The sequence below is a fragment of the Streptopelia decaocto genome (genome assembly GCF_964273445.1).
Source record: "Streptopelia decaocto genome assembly, chromosome: 3".
NCBI classification, from domain to species: Eukaryota; Metazoa; Chordata; class Aves; order Columbiformes; family Columbidae; genus Streptopelia; species Streptopelia decaocto.
Window position 1 is genome coordinate 84,541,224 of NC_138656.1, and position 21,229 is coordinate 84,562,452.

Genomic DNA, 21,229 nt, shown 5'->3' on the forward strand with positions numbered 1-21,229 from the left:
TGCTCAATTCCCTGTGCAAGAATGCAAGACTGAACCTCACAGCACAGTTTCGAAGAAAATAAAAAAATATGGAGCAGATTAACTTAAGATGAAATTATAATGAGAAAAAAGCTTGAGGAAAAAAGGTAACAGGGATAAATTTCACACTCCAGCTCTCCTGTCCAAATGTGCACTGTGACTACCTTTAGCCTCCTGAAAATGCCATAGAAATACAACTAACAAGCTGCCTGGTTCCCAGGAATACTGTTTATAGCAGACACAAAGTCAGGAAAACTGTGGAATACATTATTGATGAAAAAGTTAAATGAAACTTCTGGCAAATAAATTAATAATGGTCATTCCAAATTTTATTTCTAAAAATGAAGACTACCATACGGCAAAGCAAGTGATTCATCAACAAGTAATGACCTTTCAAGCCAGAAGACAATCTTGTCCAGTACCTAACTGCTTAATGAAATTATTACCTCAGCAGCATGATTACAACAAGCCTTTTGCCAGGAGCCATGAAAAGTCAAGTGGACCCTGACCAACAACCTTGAACTCTGGGGCTTACAGCTCCACCGCTCTATTTCAATGCAAGAAGCTATGTGTGTGTGCTGAATGCCCTCAGCCCACCACAGGGGCCTGAGCCACTGAAGCAATCACAGAATCATAGAAGCACAGCATGGTCTGGGTTGGAAAAGACCTTCAAAGGTCTCTGCAATGAGCAGGGACATCTTCAACTAGATCAGGTTGCTCAGAGCCCTGTCCAGCCTGGCCTTGAATGTTTCCAGGGATGGCGCATCTACCGCTTCTCTGGGTAACCTGTTCCAGTGTTTCACCACCAATGCAAACTGGTATCAGATTAGCATTAGCTACCATGCACATAGGCACCTGCTGCTACGCCCCACACCTTTCCCAGGGAAGACAGGCCTGGAGTTACCAGAGAAGTGTCAGCAGCTACATGCAGGTAAAGAACAGGTTGGAGGGACTGTTCTCATGCGCCTCCACACAAGGAATGGGCACCACGTTCCTCGGCTGTAGCCTTCGCTGGTGTGGGGCACACTTAGCAGGGAGCTTCAAAAAGAGTGCTCCCAGCCTCTAATAGAGACATATCTCAGCACTGGGGGTAGAGCAGCTTTTTCAAAACAGAGCAGCTTTGAAACATTTTGACTGATTTTCCTGAGAAGATGCACAAGTCTTTCTTTCCACCTCTTCACTTCAGTGGGGACCCCAACCCACTGGAAGTAGGGAGGCATGATCCTCGGCCAAGTGGGTGTTCCAGGTTCCCACCATTCCAATAACAGATCATTTTTAAATAAACCCCCCAAATACCTGAAGACCTCCCAGTTGCACTAAACACAATAGTTTGACCCTTTTTCAGCCAGTAGGACAAAATGTGATGTTATGACTAGATATATTTTAGGGAGAAATCTCTTGTGGCAATCTTCAATCTACCTTACTTTCAGAAGAAAATGTGGAAAATTGCAAATCTATTACTTCAGATCTTATGCCGTTCTGTACCAAAAAATGTAATTGCACTTGCCATACTGCACTTTTTTGCACTTTTTATCTGTATCTGCAGAGAAATTATGTTCCCCTACATTAGCTTTTTAAGATAAACACACATCCATGTGCTGTTTATTGTGCTTTAAAAATACAAAAAAAAAAAAAAAGAAAAAGAAAAAAAAAGAAAAAAAAAAGAAAAAAAGTTGAGCACAGAGAAAATTCTTCAAACTGCATTTGGAGAGTGACCTAAGATGTGGGAAAGTTGTCTATTGCTTATGTTATTTTTTCACCCACTTTTGAGTGCTTTGAGGCTACATTTCCCCTGAGTTATGACAGATATTGCCACCCACCTTAGTTCTTCCTGCCTCTGCCCTAACAGAACCTCTTTGTTGTTTTATCTAATCAGATTCAGAGGCCCTGCTAGAGTTGGCTCTTTCAGACTGTTCAAAGCGGTTATATTTCTTATTTCCCAGGCTTCAGAAGAACTAAAAATAACCAAGTGAAAATCTGAAATGCAAAGCTAATGTTCTTGCCAGTGTTAAGCAGATATGTTGTCAGGATTAATGAGAGATTTTACAGATCTGAAAAATTTGAATAAACCAGAACACTTAATTTTTCTTTGCTGAGTTTTCTGAGTTTAATCTTTCCTAAGTCACTAAGAATTTCTAATAAAAATATTTACCTTAATTTTTTCAGAACTGAAGATATGTGGTATGTCTTCATGCAAAGAGAAAAATTCATTATAAAACTTTCTATACACAAAGGAGAATATTCATGGCAGATGAGGGTTTGCAGTTCAAACGACTTTGGGGTGAAAGCGATCCAAGTTGTTTCTTCAGTCCCCACAGAGAGCAGGAGTTGCAGGTGTGCTGCCCAGTACCAAATACTGAGAATTTTCACTGGCAAAGGACTTGCAGTAGGCACAGGGCAGCATCGTCAGGCTAGTTCAAATGTGCTATGGTTGGTCACCCCAGTCCCGTTTGTATCTATCTTTGCACAATGATTTTTCCAGGTTTTGTCCAAAGTGACAGCTTGTAACAGGAGGGACCTTGCTTCACTGGCTGGATTACACACTAAAGCAATGTTTCCCTACAAGTTTATAGAGAATCAGGGAACAGAAGAAAAAGCAGTGTTAAATGTTGGCAAATGCACTTCTCTTAAATTGAGAGAGCAAGAAGCAGCCGTAATTACTGACTGCAAACATCCACCCTCTTGCAGGAACTTCTAACTGTTCGCATTTGCTGGCGGTAGCAGCTTTCCCTGTGATGGCATAGGGGTTACACCTGCAGCCAGCAATTACAGCGACTTCGCACTGCCCCCTCTTTCGGGGTAGTCGGAAAGTCGGTAGTAGAGGGCACAGCATTAAGGCCATTAAGCATTTACACAAATGAGCCAAAGGGAGGATCCGTTTTGAAGAAGTCTGAGAAATGGTGCATGTCAGCTAACCTCCAGAAACTGGGAAATGGTCAGCCTAGCTTCTAAACCTGCAGGTCAGTTCAAGGGACACAAGCATGAAGCAGAAATAATACTAGCAACTGGTCTAAGCTTCTGGAACAATTTGAAATATGATGCAAGATTTATTTCTCAGCTCATGGAGAAGCTGCGTGATGGAAAAGACACTGTGGGTGAGATGCTAAGCTGAGTTCATGCTCACTACTGTAACACAGTCGACCATAAATCTGGCCCTTAGGATATGAGGACTATGGCTAATCAGTGGCAGAACAAAATAAGATCTGCAGTGAAACAAAAGTGAAAGTATTAAAAAAAATATTTTAAGTTATAGTTAGGTGAACTACTTCATAAGTAATCCTAATTTAACAATACCAGACTACTGTTGTCTCTCATATGAAACAGTTTCATACAATTTTTTCAGTTTTCTGCACAACTTGTACTTTTACAGAAGGCTTTTCCTTTTTCGGATGTATATACTGAAAAGGATTTTTATTGCATAGTCATGTAAGGAAGTATTATCACAGTGGGCATGCATGGAGAATGCAGTTTTAACTTCTTAATTCACCACTGTTTGTTTGCTTTTCATTCAGTAAGAAACTGTTAACCTTAAAAAAAACATAACCAAGAATATAGCTAAATATTTATTATCATAATCTCATGTTTCACATATTTGCAAGTTCAGTACTGAAACACTATCTAATGCAATGCCTCAGCCAAAGTGGATGTGGCAGACGTTTCGTTTCTTTTTTATTTGATGTCTTTTTCCCTATTGACATTTATGGATGATACGAATCTGAAATTACACATGCAAAAACAAACGTACAGATATTTTATCCCTTTTAATTTTACCATTAATTCTTTGAAATTATTTTACTCATCCATGACGTCTTATATTTTAGGAATCTGAAGGAAAAAACTGTGTTGTGTACAGATGCTACACATTTAAATGAGAAGCCAATGACTACAGCAGCAAAATCTGGTTTCATAAAAGTCAAAGACTTCCCACTCAGCAGAGCCAGAATTCTACTTTATAATTTGGGGCTCTGTCCAGCAGGATCTATTTCAGAATTTGTGACTACCCTTCTGCTTTATTAGCATCATCATCCAAATTGCCACGTTCCTGGCTGAAATTCATGGCTAGTCCTGCTGTTTTTTAAGCTACGCTGTTAAGAGCTCTTGAGAAAAATACTCCAACTGGTTGGCATTAGAAGGAAATGAAAATCTTTTAAGTGGCTATTGTGCATGTCATTTGAATGCACTGGATGACATTTCAACACCAGGCAATGCCTCCTCTCCACCACAGTCATCAAGAGTGGTTTTGGTTTTTTTTTCTTCCCATATGAGCACTGAGGTTTCCAACAGCATTGATCCCTCTGCACATTTTTCTATACTTTGTAAAAGCCTCTTTCTTTGAACATATTTCTGCAAACAGAAAGGCTTCAATGTGCTACAGTTTTTTAGCAGCTTGCAGGACTGAGCCCTTGATGTGATTATTTTTTTATATATGAAGTAACTCTCATGATCAATGAATGATGTCACGGCTATTGCTTTGAAGTTAACAGCAAAATTTGCATTGGCTTAAATCTGAGCAGGATCAAGGCATGCAGCATCAGAGTGACAACTCTTAATTAGTTTCCATATTTCTCTTTAAATGCTCGTGCCTCCTTCCATGCTTTTTCATAAGAGGAGAGCAAAGAGCAAAAGCTGGAAATTGATGTTTTCACCAGCAGTAGGCTGTCACGCTTAACAAATTGTTCTAGTATATTAGTTTATGTGGGCATCCTGTCCTTGATCTGCTCCCACATTTCCCATAGACAGCAGCAGAAGATGCACAGAAAGACAGAATAAATAACCCATACTTTGCAAATGGAAATACAATAGCCCATCTGCAGACAAAAGGCTGAACTGAAATAAGTATTGCAGCACCTTCAGCAAATTCCTATAGACTTGGGTGGAAAATAGAGAGCTTTGCTTCTTTGAATTTAAACTATAATTTATACTTGCATTAAAAAAATCTGGGATACATAAAGGCCATATTGGAAGCACAGTCTTTATCTCTCAAGCTAACAGGAAATGAGAGACAGCAATCGGATTTTAACCAGTTTTTCACTTATGATGAGTATCCAACACTCACCGAAGAAAACTTCCTTTCAAAATCTTTTCATCCCAAGTCTGCTCAACGGAGCATCAAAGTGTGTGCGTGTGCGAACAATGTTCATTTGTGTTCTTAAGTGAGCTTGTTTTATTTTGCCATTTACTAAATGCTGGCGTAAAAATTCCTAAAGCAACGTGACTCTCACAACAAACACGACTGACAGACCCTGGCTGGAGAGCACATGCAAGCACAGACTGTAATTGTTCTGTGGTTATTTGAAAGACAGCGGCCAGGGAAACGGGGGTCATTAATTTCTCTGCATATTTTAAACATTTCCAGGGATGTGCTAAAATGTATTAAAAGCACAAGAGCCAACATCTGAGGCAGAAACACTAGGAAAGTTTTAGGGGGGATTTCTGTGTAGGAACAAGAACGGACGGTTTGGGTTTCACTTTAGTTCAAGAAGGACAGGGAACTGCTTGAGAGAGTCCAGCGCAAGGCAACGAAGATGATTGAGGTAGTGGAGCATCACCCTTATGAGGAAAGGCTGAGGGAGCTGGGTCTCTTTAGCTTGGAGGAGACTGAGGGGTGACCTCATTAATGTTTATAAATGTGTAAAGGGTGAGTGTCATGAGGTTGGAGCCAGGCTCTTCTTGGTGACAACCAATGATAGGACAAGGGGTAATGGGTACAAACTGAAATACAGGAGGTTCCACTTAAATATGAGAAGAAACTTCTTCTCAGTGAGAGTAACAGAGCACTGGAACAGGCTGCCCAGGGGGGTTGTGGAGTCTCCTACTCTGGAGTCATTCAAAACCTGCCTGGACACCTTCCTGTGTAACCTCATCTGGGTGTTCCTGGTCAGGTGGGGGGATTGGACTGGATGATCTTTCGAGGTCCCTTCCAATCCCTGACATTCTGTGATTCTGTGAGTTTGTGACCTTGGCATTAAGGAAAGCAACGTATCTCGCTGTTGCAAAAGACAAGCTGAAGGGCGGCAGAAGCAGCGCACCCTCCACAAAGCCAACAGAGAAGTTGTGGCTGCGGGTGGCACCGGCGTTATCCCCGCGGCCCCGGTGAACAGAACACGGGAGCTCCTCTGCCCGGGCCCGGGCCACCCAACCGAGAAACACAATGCAGTGTTACCTCCCCGCTCCACCCGCAGAGCGCCGGCACGCGGCGGGCAGCGGGGGAAGGGCAGCCCCGAGACCGTCCGTGCGTGGCGGCGGGGGGCGTGCAGCAGCGCCTTGAGCCGGCACCGCCCACCCCGCTGCGGAGGCAGGTGCGCGGGCAGACCTCGCAGGCTCGGCGGGCGGCGGGGGCCGCGTTACCCGGCGGGACCCCTCACGGAGAGAGCGGCGGCGCTGCCGGGCCCGCACCCCGGGCCGGGCTCCGCCGGCGCTGCCCAACCGCCGGCCAGCAGGTGGCGCCGCTCTCGCACGGCCAGGCGCGCGCCGCCGCCTCACGTGACCGCGCGGCGACTTCCGCCTCCAGCGGCGCGGGCCCGAGGTGGTCTGTGCCGCGGTAGTAACGGCGGCCGGAGACCGTTCTCTCCCGTCACGTGCCTCCTACGCGCGCGGCCGGGCGGGCGGCAGCGGGGCGGGCAGAGAGGAAAACCCAGCCACGTGACGCACGTACCCTTCTCCTCCCCCCTCCCCCCGTCAATTTTGGCGGGCAGTACGGTGGCCGGGAGGGTTTCCTAGGCAACCACGCCGCCAGCCAGGGAGGCGGCCCTGGCCGGGAGCGGCCCGACGGGACACAGGTACGCTCCCGGTGCCACCCAGGTACGCTCCCGAGGCGGGGCAGCGCTCGGCTCCCAGCCGCATCATCTCCTGTCCCCCGCCGCACGCCGGAGCGCCACTTCGGGCCGCGGAGCCGAGTCCCGCCCGCCCGCTCGGCCCGGCGCTGCCCCGCTGCGGCTGCGCTTCCCCCGCCTCCCGTCCGGCCCAGAGCCCCTGCGCTGCCAGGGCCGCCCCTCCGCGCAGCACCCACTGGGCCTCGGCCGGGGCGGGAGGAGGGCGCGGAGCTGCGGCCGGAGTGGGGAGGAGAAGGGCTGCCGGCCTCAGCGCTGCTGCCCGGCCCTGCGTGTGCTGCCGGGGAAGCCGGAGCAGGGTCAGGTCCCGGCTGGTCCTGGAGCCGGGATGATCAAAAGGTCACATACAACGTGTTAGGCCGTACAAGCTTCACTTCATCCCTCAGGTTTAGCCAGACCTTCCCAAAACTTCTGCTTTCTGAGCTGTGCTATGGCAAATATCCCAGCAAGGGGCTTCTTTGCTTTACAGCTTGCAAAGTCATTCGTGAGCCTCCAGTTCTAAGGCTGTGGCTGTAAGGTGTACTTCGGAAGGATGTTTGCCTGTAATCTATGCTTATGGAAAGTCTCTGACATATTTTTTTGTCCTCTTGAAAATAAAGTTTTATATCATTAGTTTTTATGAAAGCTGTAATTATAAGGTGGACAGAAGTATGGATAATGTCAGAATAATCAGTTTGTTCTTCTGGCAAGGCTGAAATTAAACTATTCTCCATTTGCTTAAGTAGTTGGCACAGCTGGCGAACTGTTAAAGCATCTAGTGGTCAGCGTGTAGTGTTCTTTGATGTAAAAGTATAAAAGGATACTGGATTATGTGTGTCGTGAGAGGTAACATTCTTAATCTTCTTACCATGTTTTCAGAGATACTGTCCAAGTGCTTACGTAAGAGTACCTTATTCAATTCAAAGTCTGGGCTGTCTCCTATGATTTTTTTTTTTTTTTAACTGCCAAAGCCAAGTGTCGGGTGGTCTATGGATGAATAAGGAGTGAAAGCAGGAAGCAGTTGTCACAACTCGCCTGTCAAAATCAATTTACTAGGTAGGTAACAGTCCCGTGTACTGAGAGGGCTACATATTGGGAGGTTTTATTTAATGGTAAAAGCATTTCTGCAAATGTTTAGCCCTTTTATGTTTACATAGCACTTTTCAGCCTGGAAGGTGCTAGGGTAGTTTAATACTGCTGTACAAATGCAATTTAGAAGGTACCCATATGTGTTGAGCAGTCTGATATACAAAAGCTTTGTAGCATTTGCAGTGTGGGGCATATTTTGTACCTGAGAAGTCAACACAGACTTTTCAGAATGGGAGGAGGGCTAGTGACATTCACTCTCTGTGTTAGGGCAGATCTGTCCAAGTGTCATCTTCTAATCTTAGAGACTTTCATGCATTTATTGTTTACTGAGTCCTGAGCAGAAGAGAGGCAATGGGATAAAACTCTTAGTGCTAGATGTCTCCAGCTTTGGAGAAGAAGCATAGAGAAGAATTAAAAGCCCCTAAAATGGATGGGAAGTATTACTGCAGTGGATTCATGTTTGATAGTTGATAAAATGCTTAAATGTGGGTAGCAAAGAGCTGTCTTTTGCAGAAAAATGTAGAGATGATGAAGAGAATCATATTTTGTTTATCCCTCAAAGTTTAAATACTGAAACTGTTGTTTCAGAATAGGGTATTATGGTTATGAGGAACGTGAGTAATTGAGGTATGTTGGCATTGATTGTCTCATTCAGTAAATAATTCAGATTAGGGGTGGGAAGAATGAAATTGGGCATCTCAAGGTTTGTTTGGGTTTTTTTTTTTCTTATATCTCTCTATGAAAGCAGCAAAACACTAGGCCATCTCTGATTTCAGAATGCTTTTAATCAACTGTATTTTTATTTTAAATCTTAGTTTTTAAACTCAGCTGTTTGGAAGGTGATCTGCAGTTGCAGATCATGGCTCATCGACTTTCGAAAGAAGAATTAGATGAGCAGTTTGAAGAGTTTCTGAAAGAGGTATGTTTCAGAGCAAGGTCACGTCCCTTTTCTCTATTAAAATATGGGAGGAAATTGTGTGTGGAAGAATATAAAATGGAAGATGCAGCTGTGCTTTTATCACATAATTCACTTAGCTGTCTTATGTGTGCCTTTGCAAAGCCTTAACTTCATTGCTAAACTTAATTCACACCATTTTACTGTATTGAAATCAGGAGAACAGTTTTGTGAGTAAATATTTTGTCAACTGCTAGGTTGTATCTTCAGAAAGAGCCCTTGCTTCTTGATTTTTGTTTCAACTTAATTGTGTGTGTTATTTAGTAGCAGAAGCTTCAAATTGATGTATACTTGAAAATGAGATAAAAAACATTTCCTGTATGTAGGCAGAAGCTACATTTTAAGCATTTCTTTATTTTTCTTTGCAATATCTAATTTCACTGAATTATATTTTTAAATTCTTGTATTAATCCTAACAAAATTAAGTATGTTTCAGTGATTAGAAAATTTTAATTTGATTCCTTTTATTCCTCATGGTGCTTAGTGATTCTGAATACAGACAAAATCATGCAAGTCTGTGGATTATGACTTCAGCTGATAATTATCAGATGTGGTCAAAAGGCCCTAACTTGCTATAGTTTTTTTGCTGTGTATATACCTGTAATTTCAGAATTTGCACTTTGGATTATCAAGACACACAGTATGGTAACCATGAGATATAAATACTGCATACATAAGGCCTTTACTAGATTCTCTTACTGTATACAAGTGTAACAAATGGCGGCAGAGAATGTTCTTGTGGTCTCTGTTATAGGTAATGTATACTTGAAGATTTTTGGATGTAGAGGCTGTGCTACAATTTTCACTCGTGAAAAGTGTAGCTGCTAGATTGTATAAAATTTGCACTTTTTACTGTGTAGTAAAGGTCTGTGGTAACCAGAGGCTTCTTTTTCAAGATGATTTTAGCTTTCCCAGGTCGGTCTGTAACTCTGCCTCGACCACGCGGCTTGTGAGGTGTTTTTACAGATACAGAAAAAATGTAACTTTACTGAGCAGTACTAAATAGAGAGAACAGAAAACTAAAATGCCATCTGAAAATTAAGATTCACCAATAACTTAAAGGTAGATTTTGGCATTTAATTTGGTGATATTATTGAGTTAATGTTATTGAATTAACTGAATTTATTAATTTTAGTAAAAATAGAAAATTAGGCTCTACATTTCTGTCAAAAATTCTTTCCTTACTGCTGTTATAAAGGGAGTTGCTCTGGGGAGGAGAAAGGAAGTTTATTCTTTTATTTATTTTGTGCGCCTGACAAAACTCTGCATATGATTGCTTCTAGTATTTTGTTCTGCATTTGACATGCTCTTCTTGCTCCTCAACTATTGCCCACATTGAGAATGCTTGAGTTAGAATAATTCAAAACAGCTATTTTGATTTTTTTTTTTTTTTTCCTAAGTGGTATTTGGCATGTTACAGAGTAACATGTAACTTTTAACAACTCATGTCTTAGTTGTTTTTTATCATTTCAAACTAAAAGTGTTTATAAACTTGCTTAAACACATGTACTGCCAATCTAGTCATTAAAAATATGCATTGTTTTATGTTTGGCCAGCTTAGTACAAACCCAAATAACAATGACATTACACTCTGTTACTTTATATGTATGCATCTTCTGTTATGTCCCTCCCTTTGCTTTTGTTTTTTTTTTATAAAAACTGTGCAGCCTTTTAATGTTAGAAAGATGAGAAATTTGTGTACTCCTTTGTTTGAAATCGCTGTGTAGGTGATGTTTGTGTTGAGAGTGTAACAACAGTGGGGGGAATAGCAAAAACTTTCTTAGTAGTTTGAGGAAGACTTAATATTGTTTAAGCAAATCTTTCTGAAAAGAAATGGAGCAGGATGTTTTTTTCCTTTTAAATAACTCATAGTGAAACTGCTTTGGGGTGGGGGGTTGTATGAATGTTTGTGATTAAAACACACAAATTTCAAAGGGCTGTGTATACAGTTGGATGATGCAGGTCTAATATAAGGATTAAACTAAAGTCCTTTCATATGTACTGAACTTTAAAAGCTATCAGTGAAGAGGATTTTCTAGGCTTTTATTAATATACAGAAGAAAACACAAATGTGTAATAATTACTGCATGTAGGACAGGTCTTTTAATGATCCCTCTGCCCAGTCACGCATATTCCCAACCCTTTTCCTGAATAGCCTGTTGTCATCCATGATTCTTCTCTTCCTTCTCCATTGTCTGTGTCCCTGTGACCCTTCCACTCCCCACCACCGGTATCTTGCTGTAGTGTCCTTCCTCTAGTGTCACTTTATTTTCCTTTAAGCACCATCTATCATATTCATATAGCTCTTAGGTTCTCAGAGTGTTGGCTGTGAAGTTCCCTTAGGACATGCAACATGAGGAGCAATTTCTAATACACAGTGTTTCAATTAATTGTTTTTTGATGACACTTCAAGCAAAGAAAAATTATCAAAAAAACATTGCTTGCTTCTAGTCTTCTACGTTGACTCTTGTTCTTGATATTCATGGACAGCTGAGAGGAAGACTTTCAAAAGGCGAGACTATACCATCTTTATTAGAAAATCTGTAGAATAGTATCTGGAAAAGTAACAATGCATATTAAATTATGCTTGAAAAACATTTTTCTTTTTTTACTAAAAAATCAAATATATGAAATATTATTTTGTACTAAAATATAATTTGGCTTAGACTTGTTTTATTGAAAAATACTTGTTTTGTGAAGTAATTAGGACAACTGGTCATGAAAGGCCGAGTGTTTTAGATCCAGTCCTTTATTACCTACTACTTTCTTAAGTTAATTCATGTGTATAGGAGGTGGTAAGCTGATTATGTGCCATGTAGTTGTCCCAGTTCTTAAAACTGTCTCTTTTGGCTTTTATTTAAATTGAGATTAAACAACTGGCACTTTTTTTTTTTTTTTTAATCTGTGATTCTGAAAGGATGACTGGCTGTTTTATAGAGGAGTAGAATGAAGAAATCAGTGCCAGTAAGTGGCACTGAAAAGCCATTACTGGTCCAAAAAGTTTGGTTTTTTATTTTTCAGAATAAGAAAAAAATCTGTGGGTTTCACTGTTGAGACAACCGACATGTTGGGAAAAGTGCACTAGTGTTTCTGTGGCGGCATTTCTTTCCCAGCTGCTGCAACCTTACTGTCTGCCGTTGACAAGATGGCTGGACATTGAAAGTTTCCAGAACTTGAGAACAACCTGTGGGAGATTCAGTTTCTTTAGTTACAGTACTCTGACAAGTATGAGCATCACTGAACTTCTGCTTGCAGAATAGAGGATACCGTGAGTCATAAAAGAAAAGGCGAGTGATAACAGAGCTTGTGTCAAGCATCTGTCAGTACCTCTTGCTGGCAGGAGGCAGCCTGACCTTTGGGGACAATGGCACTAGGACTTTCACTGTGACCAGTGTAAGGAAGTTGTTATTTATAGGGCATTTATTAAGAATGTGAAGCTGTTTTGTTCTATGTCACTGAGCCAATTTAAAGAAATTGCAATACATCCTGTTGTCTGGCAGTTTCATAATTTATTAAAATTTTATTTTATTAAAGTGCAAGGCTCAGAGCACTTAAATTTTCTTTCTGGCAATGTATGACAGGCATTTAGTTTTCTCAAGTGAAACTGTAATCTCTAAAGATGTTACTGGTCAGAGATATTAATAAGAATACTATTTACTTGTAATTATTTTTTTCTTTAAAGGTAGTTTTGGATAATTTGCATTTGATTTATGCATGTTCTTGTTAGGGCCATATACATTGAAGCGTTAGATATATAATAAAGGTAGGCTTTTGTGGTAGTGCTTTTTATGCAATAGGAGTCAGGCAGCAGACTGAAGAGGCTTGTTTTAATAAAACATCCTCGTGTTTTACATATTAAGTACCCACAATCCTGTTGCCTCTAGTGTTCTGTTTATACTATTCTGTTTTCTTATTTGTGACTATTAGAAAAGTGAGGCTTTTGAAATTTTCTCATATGATGCTTTTCATATGTGAATTCTTTGTTTCTTACGCTTTATGGCTTTTGCTAACTCTATTCACTGTGTTCTCTAAGACACTTTAGGACAATTGGTTTCAACAATTACGGCTAAAAAAATAGATAAAAATAAAAAGTATGCCACTCTCCTTAACCCCATGTTTACTGTGTTTAAGCACAAAGAATATGTAACACGTAAGATTGCAGTGCACTAGTTTAGTGCAGTAAAAATATGCATTTTTTTATGTTTTGCCAGCTTTATACAAACCCAAATAACAATGACATTATCTACTCTGTTACTTTATACACATGCATCTTCTCTTATGTCATTTGCTTTTAGTTCAACATCTGGACAGCTAATTGTGGCTCTGAGCCTGCTGTAAGCCACAAAGAGCTTTAGTAAAAGAAAAGAGCAGAGATTAGTTTTTTTAAAAAAACAAACAAACAAAAAGCTACATCACTTGAAAAAAGTACCGTTGTCTTTTGAAGTATCTGTAGGTCTTTTCCTTCCTGTTACTCTTCAGTAACTTGAATTCATAGGATGTTCATACTCATAGACTGGTTTTCTCCATTGATTTAAGCCATCAGTCAAAATTGTCCTGAGTGACTAACACATATGAAATCTTGATACACAGAGTTGGGTAGGAATGGCTCTGGCATTTCTATTAATTTCCATGAAAAAAAAAAAAAAGTATACAAACAGTTTCTGAAATCTGATTTTCTGGGAGCTAGAATATTGCTTATGAAGGTTTATTTTTAGAATATTAGTAATGTTGTTCATGCACAAAGCAAGGCCAACAGAAAACTGTTTCTGCCCTACTTCATTATCTTCAGGGATGTATTCAGGATTTTGGTTCTTATATGTTGTAACTAATTGAAAAAGAGCTGATTATACTGTTCATTTGAACATGTACTCTACTAAGCGGTTAACTTCGAACATATCCAGATTCTGGCAGCAGGATTTTTATAGTATGCAGTGTTATGCCACATTAATATAGTTATTGTTTCTTACTCAACTTTGTGACTAATATGCGAAAAAAGCAGACAGTGTGGAGTAAAGAGAGGCATCTGAACTTGGAAGTCCAGAATTAAGTGGCATAAAAGACAGTTAAACAATGTGAAAATGTAAAAACTGTCTTTAATCGTGGACGCCATTGTCTCAGTCTCTTTCAGATGATTCACTTGGAAATTCAAAGAAAAAACCCAGCATTCTTGAGACATTGGGACAACCCAGGAAGAAAGAAATGAAGAAAAAGGATTCTGTTCCGTGGTGGATATCTGAGGAAGATTTGGATGATGGTGGTAAATAATGTAGTTTTGCAATTTTTTGGCCACAGGAGGTCAGGCTAGTTCTTTCTCATACTTCATATAGGCCTGGTTTCAGATTAAGTCGATGCCACTAAAGTGCTTCAGAACATTACAATGCAAGTTTGTAAAGTATAAAATGGAAATGTAATTCTATTATTTTTAAATGGATCATATTCAAGCTGTAAGCAAGCTTTCTGCTGTTTTTCTGTAGATTTCAAGTTATTAAAACTTGTAAATAGTAAGGGCATTATAAAGAATAAGATAATTAGAAAATGTAACTTATGAATTCTGCTGAGATGTTCATAGGTGTGTTTTTTAACCAACTTGTTCCTTATACTGACCTTTAATAGATTTCTGTTTTCAAAACTGAGAGGAAAAAGACGGATGTGTATAATCTTATGCAAATGGCAACATTTGCAATAGGTTGGGGAAGCACAGAAAAACTTTTCAACAGCAGCTGATTCAAAGATGTATGTCTGTCAGTGTTCTCAGCGTTGCCTTTGCCAAGAACCACAGCTCAAGAGGAGAAGCGCTATGATGATGTTTGCTAGTTCAGTATTGACCTGGTCACATAGTTCTGCAAGAAAATATATTATTGTTCACAAGCTTTCCACCTCTAGTTTTCCATGTCTTCATTGTTTTCTTACTGCATAGTAAAGCCTATGAGTAGTTAGTTTCTATGGAGTGGTTGCCTCTTGTTTCTTGTAGTAACTGGTGGCTTCTTGTTGTCATGATTTGTATAACCTTGCAACTGGAGCTCAACAGAAAGATTCGGAAATCATTTTTTTCTTATGACAGAGTTAAGATATTGCTGGTAGTCTCCCATTTTAAACATAGCCCTGTCCTGTCAGTGTTGTCATAGTTGTGAGTCAAATCTGAGTCGGCAGCTGTGCCATTTAGACATGACCCTACAGGTGTTGTCTGGACTGCATATCTACCCTGGCCATTTAAGATGTTGCTGGGAAACTCAGATGGATATGAAAGAGTTCCTTTCAAGTAGTTATGAGATACTGTGATTTGCTTACAGGTTTTCAAAAAATGGAAGGTTGGAGTGTTCTTGCTGGTCAGAGTGTGAGAACTAAGCGGTTAGCATGACCTCTTTTCCCTACACACTATCAAATAAAATTTTCAGGTGACTTCAGAAGTTCAGCATTTTTCCATGGTTTTTCAGAGATGCTCAAGGCAATCTATAAAGCACTTTGTTGCTTCTCATGCTACTTAAGCCAAAAACCACTGGAATAGGTACTTAAAAGGCAGGGCGATTACAAGTTTTAGAGAACAGTGCTTGTGTGGGTTAACTACAATGCAAAGCAGAATCAGAAGAAATAATTAGAACTGAAACATACTTGATCTGCAGTTAATTGATATATAAAAGAAAAAGAGATTTCTGGTAAACTTTTTATGTTTGGTTAGTTGTTTTTTTTTAAAAGTTTTTCAAAAAAGGCTTCTTCTTTAACAAGATAATCTCCTTTACTTGCAGAAGGTAGCCTGTTCAGATTCATACTCTTGATGAGGGGCTGGATTTTTTTTTGGAGGGAGTTGAAAGTAATCTGTGTGTAATGCTTTTTGAATCAAAGGTCCAACTTGTGTTGGCAGCTGGAAATAGTAAAACTGAGAATACAAGAATGTGGGGCAAATATGCTAGATCTGGGCACTGAATTCTTCCCCAAGCACCATTTTTGTCAGCCAGATTATGTTTTATATCATCTTTACCTCTGTAACCACTCTTTGCGTAGAATTCCATGCTTGTGGGACGTATGCAGTAAGCCATATCCCACCTAGTACTTTATTATTGCCAAGCAGAGAGGCCTTTAAGTTTTAGTAGACAGCTTTCCAGGTTCTGTCTTGGCCAGAAGATGACAGCTCTATGGCACAAAGCAGAGCTCCTGATTGTATCATCCCATGAGGAGAGGGCTATATTTGTCCACTGGGCGCTTGCAAATGGTAGAACTTGTATTAACATATACTTTGATAGATTAGGAACTGCATACAGAAGCAATCTGTGCTATGATGAATGCCGTTCTGCTAACTGGAGTCTAGTTGTAGGGCAGGTAACTTGGAGCCAAAAGAGACCCGTTTGCAGAGGCCAGCTTGGCCACTTTCAGTATAAACTGAGTTTTCCTCTGCACTTGCAAAAGCGGGTAACTTTTATGTGGCTGTAACTGAGAATGATGAATCTCATACATAAAGGAGGATTTATACATGTGTGTGCACACTACAAACTATGCCATGTTTTTAGTTCATGTAGATCTACTTGCAATGTTTTAAAATGACAGGTCAGGTGAATGTAAGGAATTCAGTGTGGACAGTCTTCTAAAACTGCTCCTTTTTCCCTCTGCGTGTCTCTCTGTTTGTCTTGCATGCTTTGTCAAATAGAATTTTGCCAGATCTAAGATTCTTCAGCAGGTGTATGTTACACAGTATGTTGCTCAGATGTATTAATAACGGATGAAGGCACAGCAGTGTTGCAATATAAATTACTGCATGGGATAGCTGAGATGATGATTTAAATGTTTAGCTTTTTGTAAGGTTATTAGATGTGCTTTAAACAGCAAAATAATTGTCCTGGAGAAAAAAAAAATAAAGCTGCGATAATAACAAATATGGAAATAAGCTGAATTTAATTTCTGAGAAGTATAATCTTGGCGTGCTTTGACATTTTATGGAGTTCCTTTGTATTCTTCTAGGCTTGAACCTCCACATTGGTTGCAGACAGGACTCTATTAACAGGCTGTCAGCTAATAGAATTATTATTGTCATCATGAATGAAACTTACGTAAATGTATAAACCTTACCTCCACCCGCAGTACCTTACAGATACGTGCTCAGTATGTATGAGTTGATGTGTTTGGGTGGCACTGTATAGAGAGATTACTATATTAACAAAGTCTGGCTAATGAGCTTGAGTAATGCACCAAGCTGATAAGTTGTTTCCAGTTTGAGGTTTTCATTTTGAGTTACTTTGGTATCTATATCATGCTTTCTTGAAAGACAGAAAGAGAGATTACTGGAAGACTAAACATATATTTATACATTAATTTGTTGTCTGATTGGTTTTTTCAAGGCATCTTCTTACAGAAGTGCCAGGAAATAGGTAGAGATTTAAACTAATAGCCTGGTTTCACTTGGTTTTGTAGATTAATGGTAAACACCATAGACTATTACTGGTCATTTGGTTGAGAAATATAAAATACATTTTAAAATAAATCAACTTATTATTTTAGGCACGTTTGAACTCTTTGTTCTTCAGCTTTTAACTGAAATGTGCAAATTATGATTCAGATACTGTCTTACATATTTGACAGGTTGAAGACCTGCCGCTAACTAATGTCCTTTCTACTTGCTTTTGTCGTTTAAATGATAAAAAAGAAATTGGATAATAAGAAGTCCTGTCTTGCTTGACTGTCCTTGCTGTTTGTCTTACTTTTCAAGATTTTCAAACAAGATTTGTTAAACTGAGGAAAGAGAAGAAACTGGTGGAAAGTCATGCTGAAATAGTGGAAAATAGTCAACAAAAGAGTCCTCATTCAGATTCACAGTCTGGTATTTGCTTAAATACGTTTTGTTATATTTATTCAATATCAGCCTTGTATTACTAGTGCATTTCCTGTAGAAAATCGTTTGCCAATCATCCATTTTGACCATAGTGTTCTCACTGAAAGCAAGTTGCCGCTTACTTCATTTGTCATTTCCAGAAGAAACTAATAACTGTGTGAATTTTCGCTCAATTGTTATTACATCATACATCACTACCTATAGTGATGTATTAGGACAGACAGTACTGAATGTGAGCCTGTTGCGGGAAGAGGAATAACTTTAAAAATCTAAACAAAAATCAGTATGTTTATTAAGCAGAAAATCTCTTATGCTTTCTGTATTTCATACTCAATAAATATTAATATTCACTGCTTCACTTGTTTAGTTTCAAAGACTGCAGTCAGATAAGTATTGTACTTATTTTCTATATATGTGATTCTTTTCCCTCTGCTGGCCAGTAGGCTGCTCAGTTCATGATGCCCCTGGAATGGAAACAGTACAGTTGGTGTAATAAGGACAAACTAAATTGTTTAATCTGCAGGATTATTTTAGTTAGCATCACTTCAGGTTCAGCCTTTTATGTGAAATCACTTTTTATGCTATCTGCAGAGAAACTCCAAAGAATTATTAAGAGTTATAAATATTGATCCATGAAATACTTTTGTGTAAATGACAGTAGGGATTAACTTGTATGTACTAGTTCAAACATGACTTTGGTCTTAAATTCAAGCAGATTAAAAAAATTTCAGAAAGCCATGACAAATAAGTATTTGGCACTTGGTCTCTGGATCATGTTGGTGATCTGCTATGTAGGCTATAGAACCTTTCCCTGTGTCAGCTTTCTAGAGTGTGTGCGCTGTCCTGTTTTCCTAAGTTTCATTTGCATAGAATAGCTATAAAGCATCTCGGTCTGGGAGAGAAACACTCAAACTGAATCTGTTTCTCAAATTAGGCTTAATATTTGGAATGTGAGCAATAGGAGGACTCTGGTAGTTATTTCAAATTACTGTTTTAAAAGCCATCAGGTGTTTGCATTATTTACAGCAGAAGGCATGCTGTCAGCACTTAGTTTTCCAGTGAATGTTGGAGAATAGAAATCTAGATAAGTGATTCCTCACTAGTGGACTTGGACATCACTTTAGGGAAGAAAAGACTCAGGCATTGCATCAGAATGGATTTTATACCATTTCTCTTTCCAATGCTGTACCTGCCATATGCTCACCGGCTTCTTTTAGTCATCGTGGGTTTCTGGGTTGTGTTGGCTTCTGGCCACACATCCCCATGTTCTTGTTTCTAGAGAGCAGAAGTATTTGGCCTGATCCCCTTGGCTACTCTTGCTCTCTCTTGCATCAAGGTAAATTGAAAAGACTTGTACCTAAGAGTTTCATGTGTATTATCCAATTTAGAAGTCCCCTTCACCCTGAGAATTAGAACAAGGAAAAGTCTAGTACAGTGCACCTGGCTAGCCAGAGGTATATAATGTGTGTAGTGCGACTATCATCCAACTATCATGAGAAAGCACAGTTTTCAGCATAGGTACTCTTATCTAAAATCAAATTCTACTAATGTGAATGAAAGGCTCTTGGTTTTATTTGCTGCTAAACAAGTCCTCACAAGGCTTTGAGCAAACAACATGCAGTTCTTGCACCTGACAGTGATCAAGACAGTAACAGTTCACATTTATGTACCTATGTTTTTTCACTTTTCTTTGAACCGATCCAGATGCTTTCTTTCAAAACTTGTAGTACAAAACGACTTCTATTGTTGAAGTAGTTTTACTAGTTTTCTTTGTTCTCAGGTGATATATTGAGCTCTTAGAACAGTGTATTTGAATGCAGGATATACATGGAGCAAGAAGGAATTTGTCTTTTTAAAAAATAAAAGAGAGTTACAGAAGAGTTACAACTTCTGTTCTCAGAAGTTGTAACTATTTACCTTAATTTTTAGTTATAACTAGAAAATTATAGATAATTCAATCTACAAGAAACTAAACTGCATAAACTAAACTAAACTAAACTGTCAATTTGAATTCTCACATCTTACCTTTCTCTTTATTCCCTGTCCATTTTGTGTAAAAAATGATAAATGTTTGTGTACACTTAAAAGTAGTTCCCCCTAAACCTTCTTCTAGTGCATCCCGCAGCGAGGCTTTGTCTAAATTCAAAATGCTGGAAAAATTTCATAAGGACAAGAAAGATTTGTACTTAAACAAAGAAGAAGGAAGCCTTACTTCTGACAGTCCAGACGATTCTGAGGGTAACAATTTTACTGTATATTACATGATATTAAAAAGGTAAAGTAGCTCAATTCTGACAGTCCTGGTCAGATCAAGGAGAAGTTACTTTTTAAATAGATTTTGTAATTGTCTGTAAGTTTTAGTCCTTTTTATTTATGTTTTTAAACTTTTCTAGGCAAGTGTTGTGGTTAGAAATGTTTCTCGAAGTGAAACTCAGGTTCTTATTTTAATTGATTTCAAGTGGCAGGCTTTTAAAAAGAATACTATATATAATTAGCCTTACAAAATATTGCACCTGAAGATATGGGTAGTGAAATCTTTGAAGTTCAAGAAAACAGCTGCTTCAAGAACTTTTTATGAAAAGTAACAAATATGCCCCCCAAAAATAAATCACTCTTGCAAGCCCCACAGAAATCAGTAGGACTGTTCAAACAGCCAAAAACCACAGTGAGAAGAAGCCTTGAAACATCCAAGTTGATTTTTTTTCCAAGTTTGATGTTCCTCAGAGTTCAGATTGTGTAAGGCGAGGAAAAAAAGACATTCTTGCCTTCATTAGCAACAGTGGTATTCCTGTAATTGGGGATGTGTGTCTGGGAGTTGTGAGTGGCTGAGTTGCAAAACTCAATGGCTGCAAACCAGTATTTGATTTTCAGATTATCAAGGGAAGTGCTTTCTTAAAAAAAAAAAGCTCTGGTCTGGTTTCAACTGGCGAAATACTTAAAAAATATTAGATAGCTTACATAAATCCCATAAGCCTTCAAGATCAATATAAGTCTGTTCAGAAAGTTCATTAAGTTTGAGATTATTCAAATAGAACAACTCAGGAAAATTGTTTTCTCTAAAATTTTCCTCTGTTAAACTCTCTGATTATCATTTTACTGTTTCAGTCTCCTTTCTTGTAAATCTTATATAGGAGGACAGTGACAATTTATCTTTGATTCTGCTAACATATTCCCATTGAAAAAAAATAGTGTTGAAGGTCTGGTAAGATTATAGTTAATCTAAATATGTGCAAAAATCTTGTGACCTAGCTTCAAAAAGACTCCTGTTTGCTGTTTTAATAACTAGAGTAGAGCACCATCCAGGTAAATAACTTTAAATTACTCACTTCAGCTACCAGAGAAATGGACTATTTGTACTTTTTCACTTCTGTTCAGCATTTTGAGCTTTCTATTTTATACTTTTCAATGTAGTAGCAAAAATATATTTATTTAGGCATAAAGTTTGTGTACATGTGGAGCTTGAGCTTTAGTCAATGTCTCTGCTATTAGTTTGTTGCATGGGAGGCAAGTCAGCTCTGTATTGAGGATGGAGCTGAAGTT

The 21,229-nt window shown here is 39.1% G+C and overlaps 1 protein-coding gene across 3 annotated transcripts in view; it reads left to right on the top strand.

Annotated features, from left to right (window-relative positions):
• Positions 1 to 7,701: 7,701 nt before the first annotated feature.
• CEP162 (centrosomal protein 162) overlaps positions 7,702 to 21,229 on the top strand; it is a 47,759-nt gene continuing 34,231 nt past the window's right edge. For all 3 annotated transcript variants that reach the window (XM_082048855.1, XM_082048856.1, XM_082048854.1), the window contains exons 1-3: positions 7,702 to 7,883; positions 8,732 to 8,835; positions 13,990 to 14,128. In XM_082048855.1, coding sequence (XP_081904981.1) covers positions 8,776 to 8,835; positions 13,990 to 14,128 — 199 coding nt within the window. In that variant the 5' untranslated portion in view covers positions 7,702 to 7,883; positions 8,732 to 8,775. The remainder of the gene's footprint in view (positions 7,884 to 8,731; positions 8,836 to 13,989; positions 14,129 to 21,229) is intronic.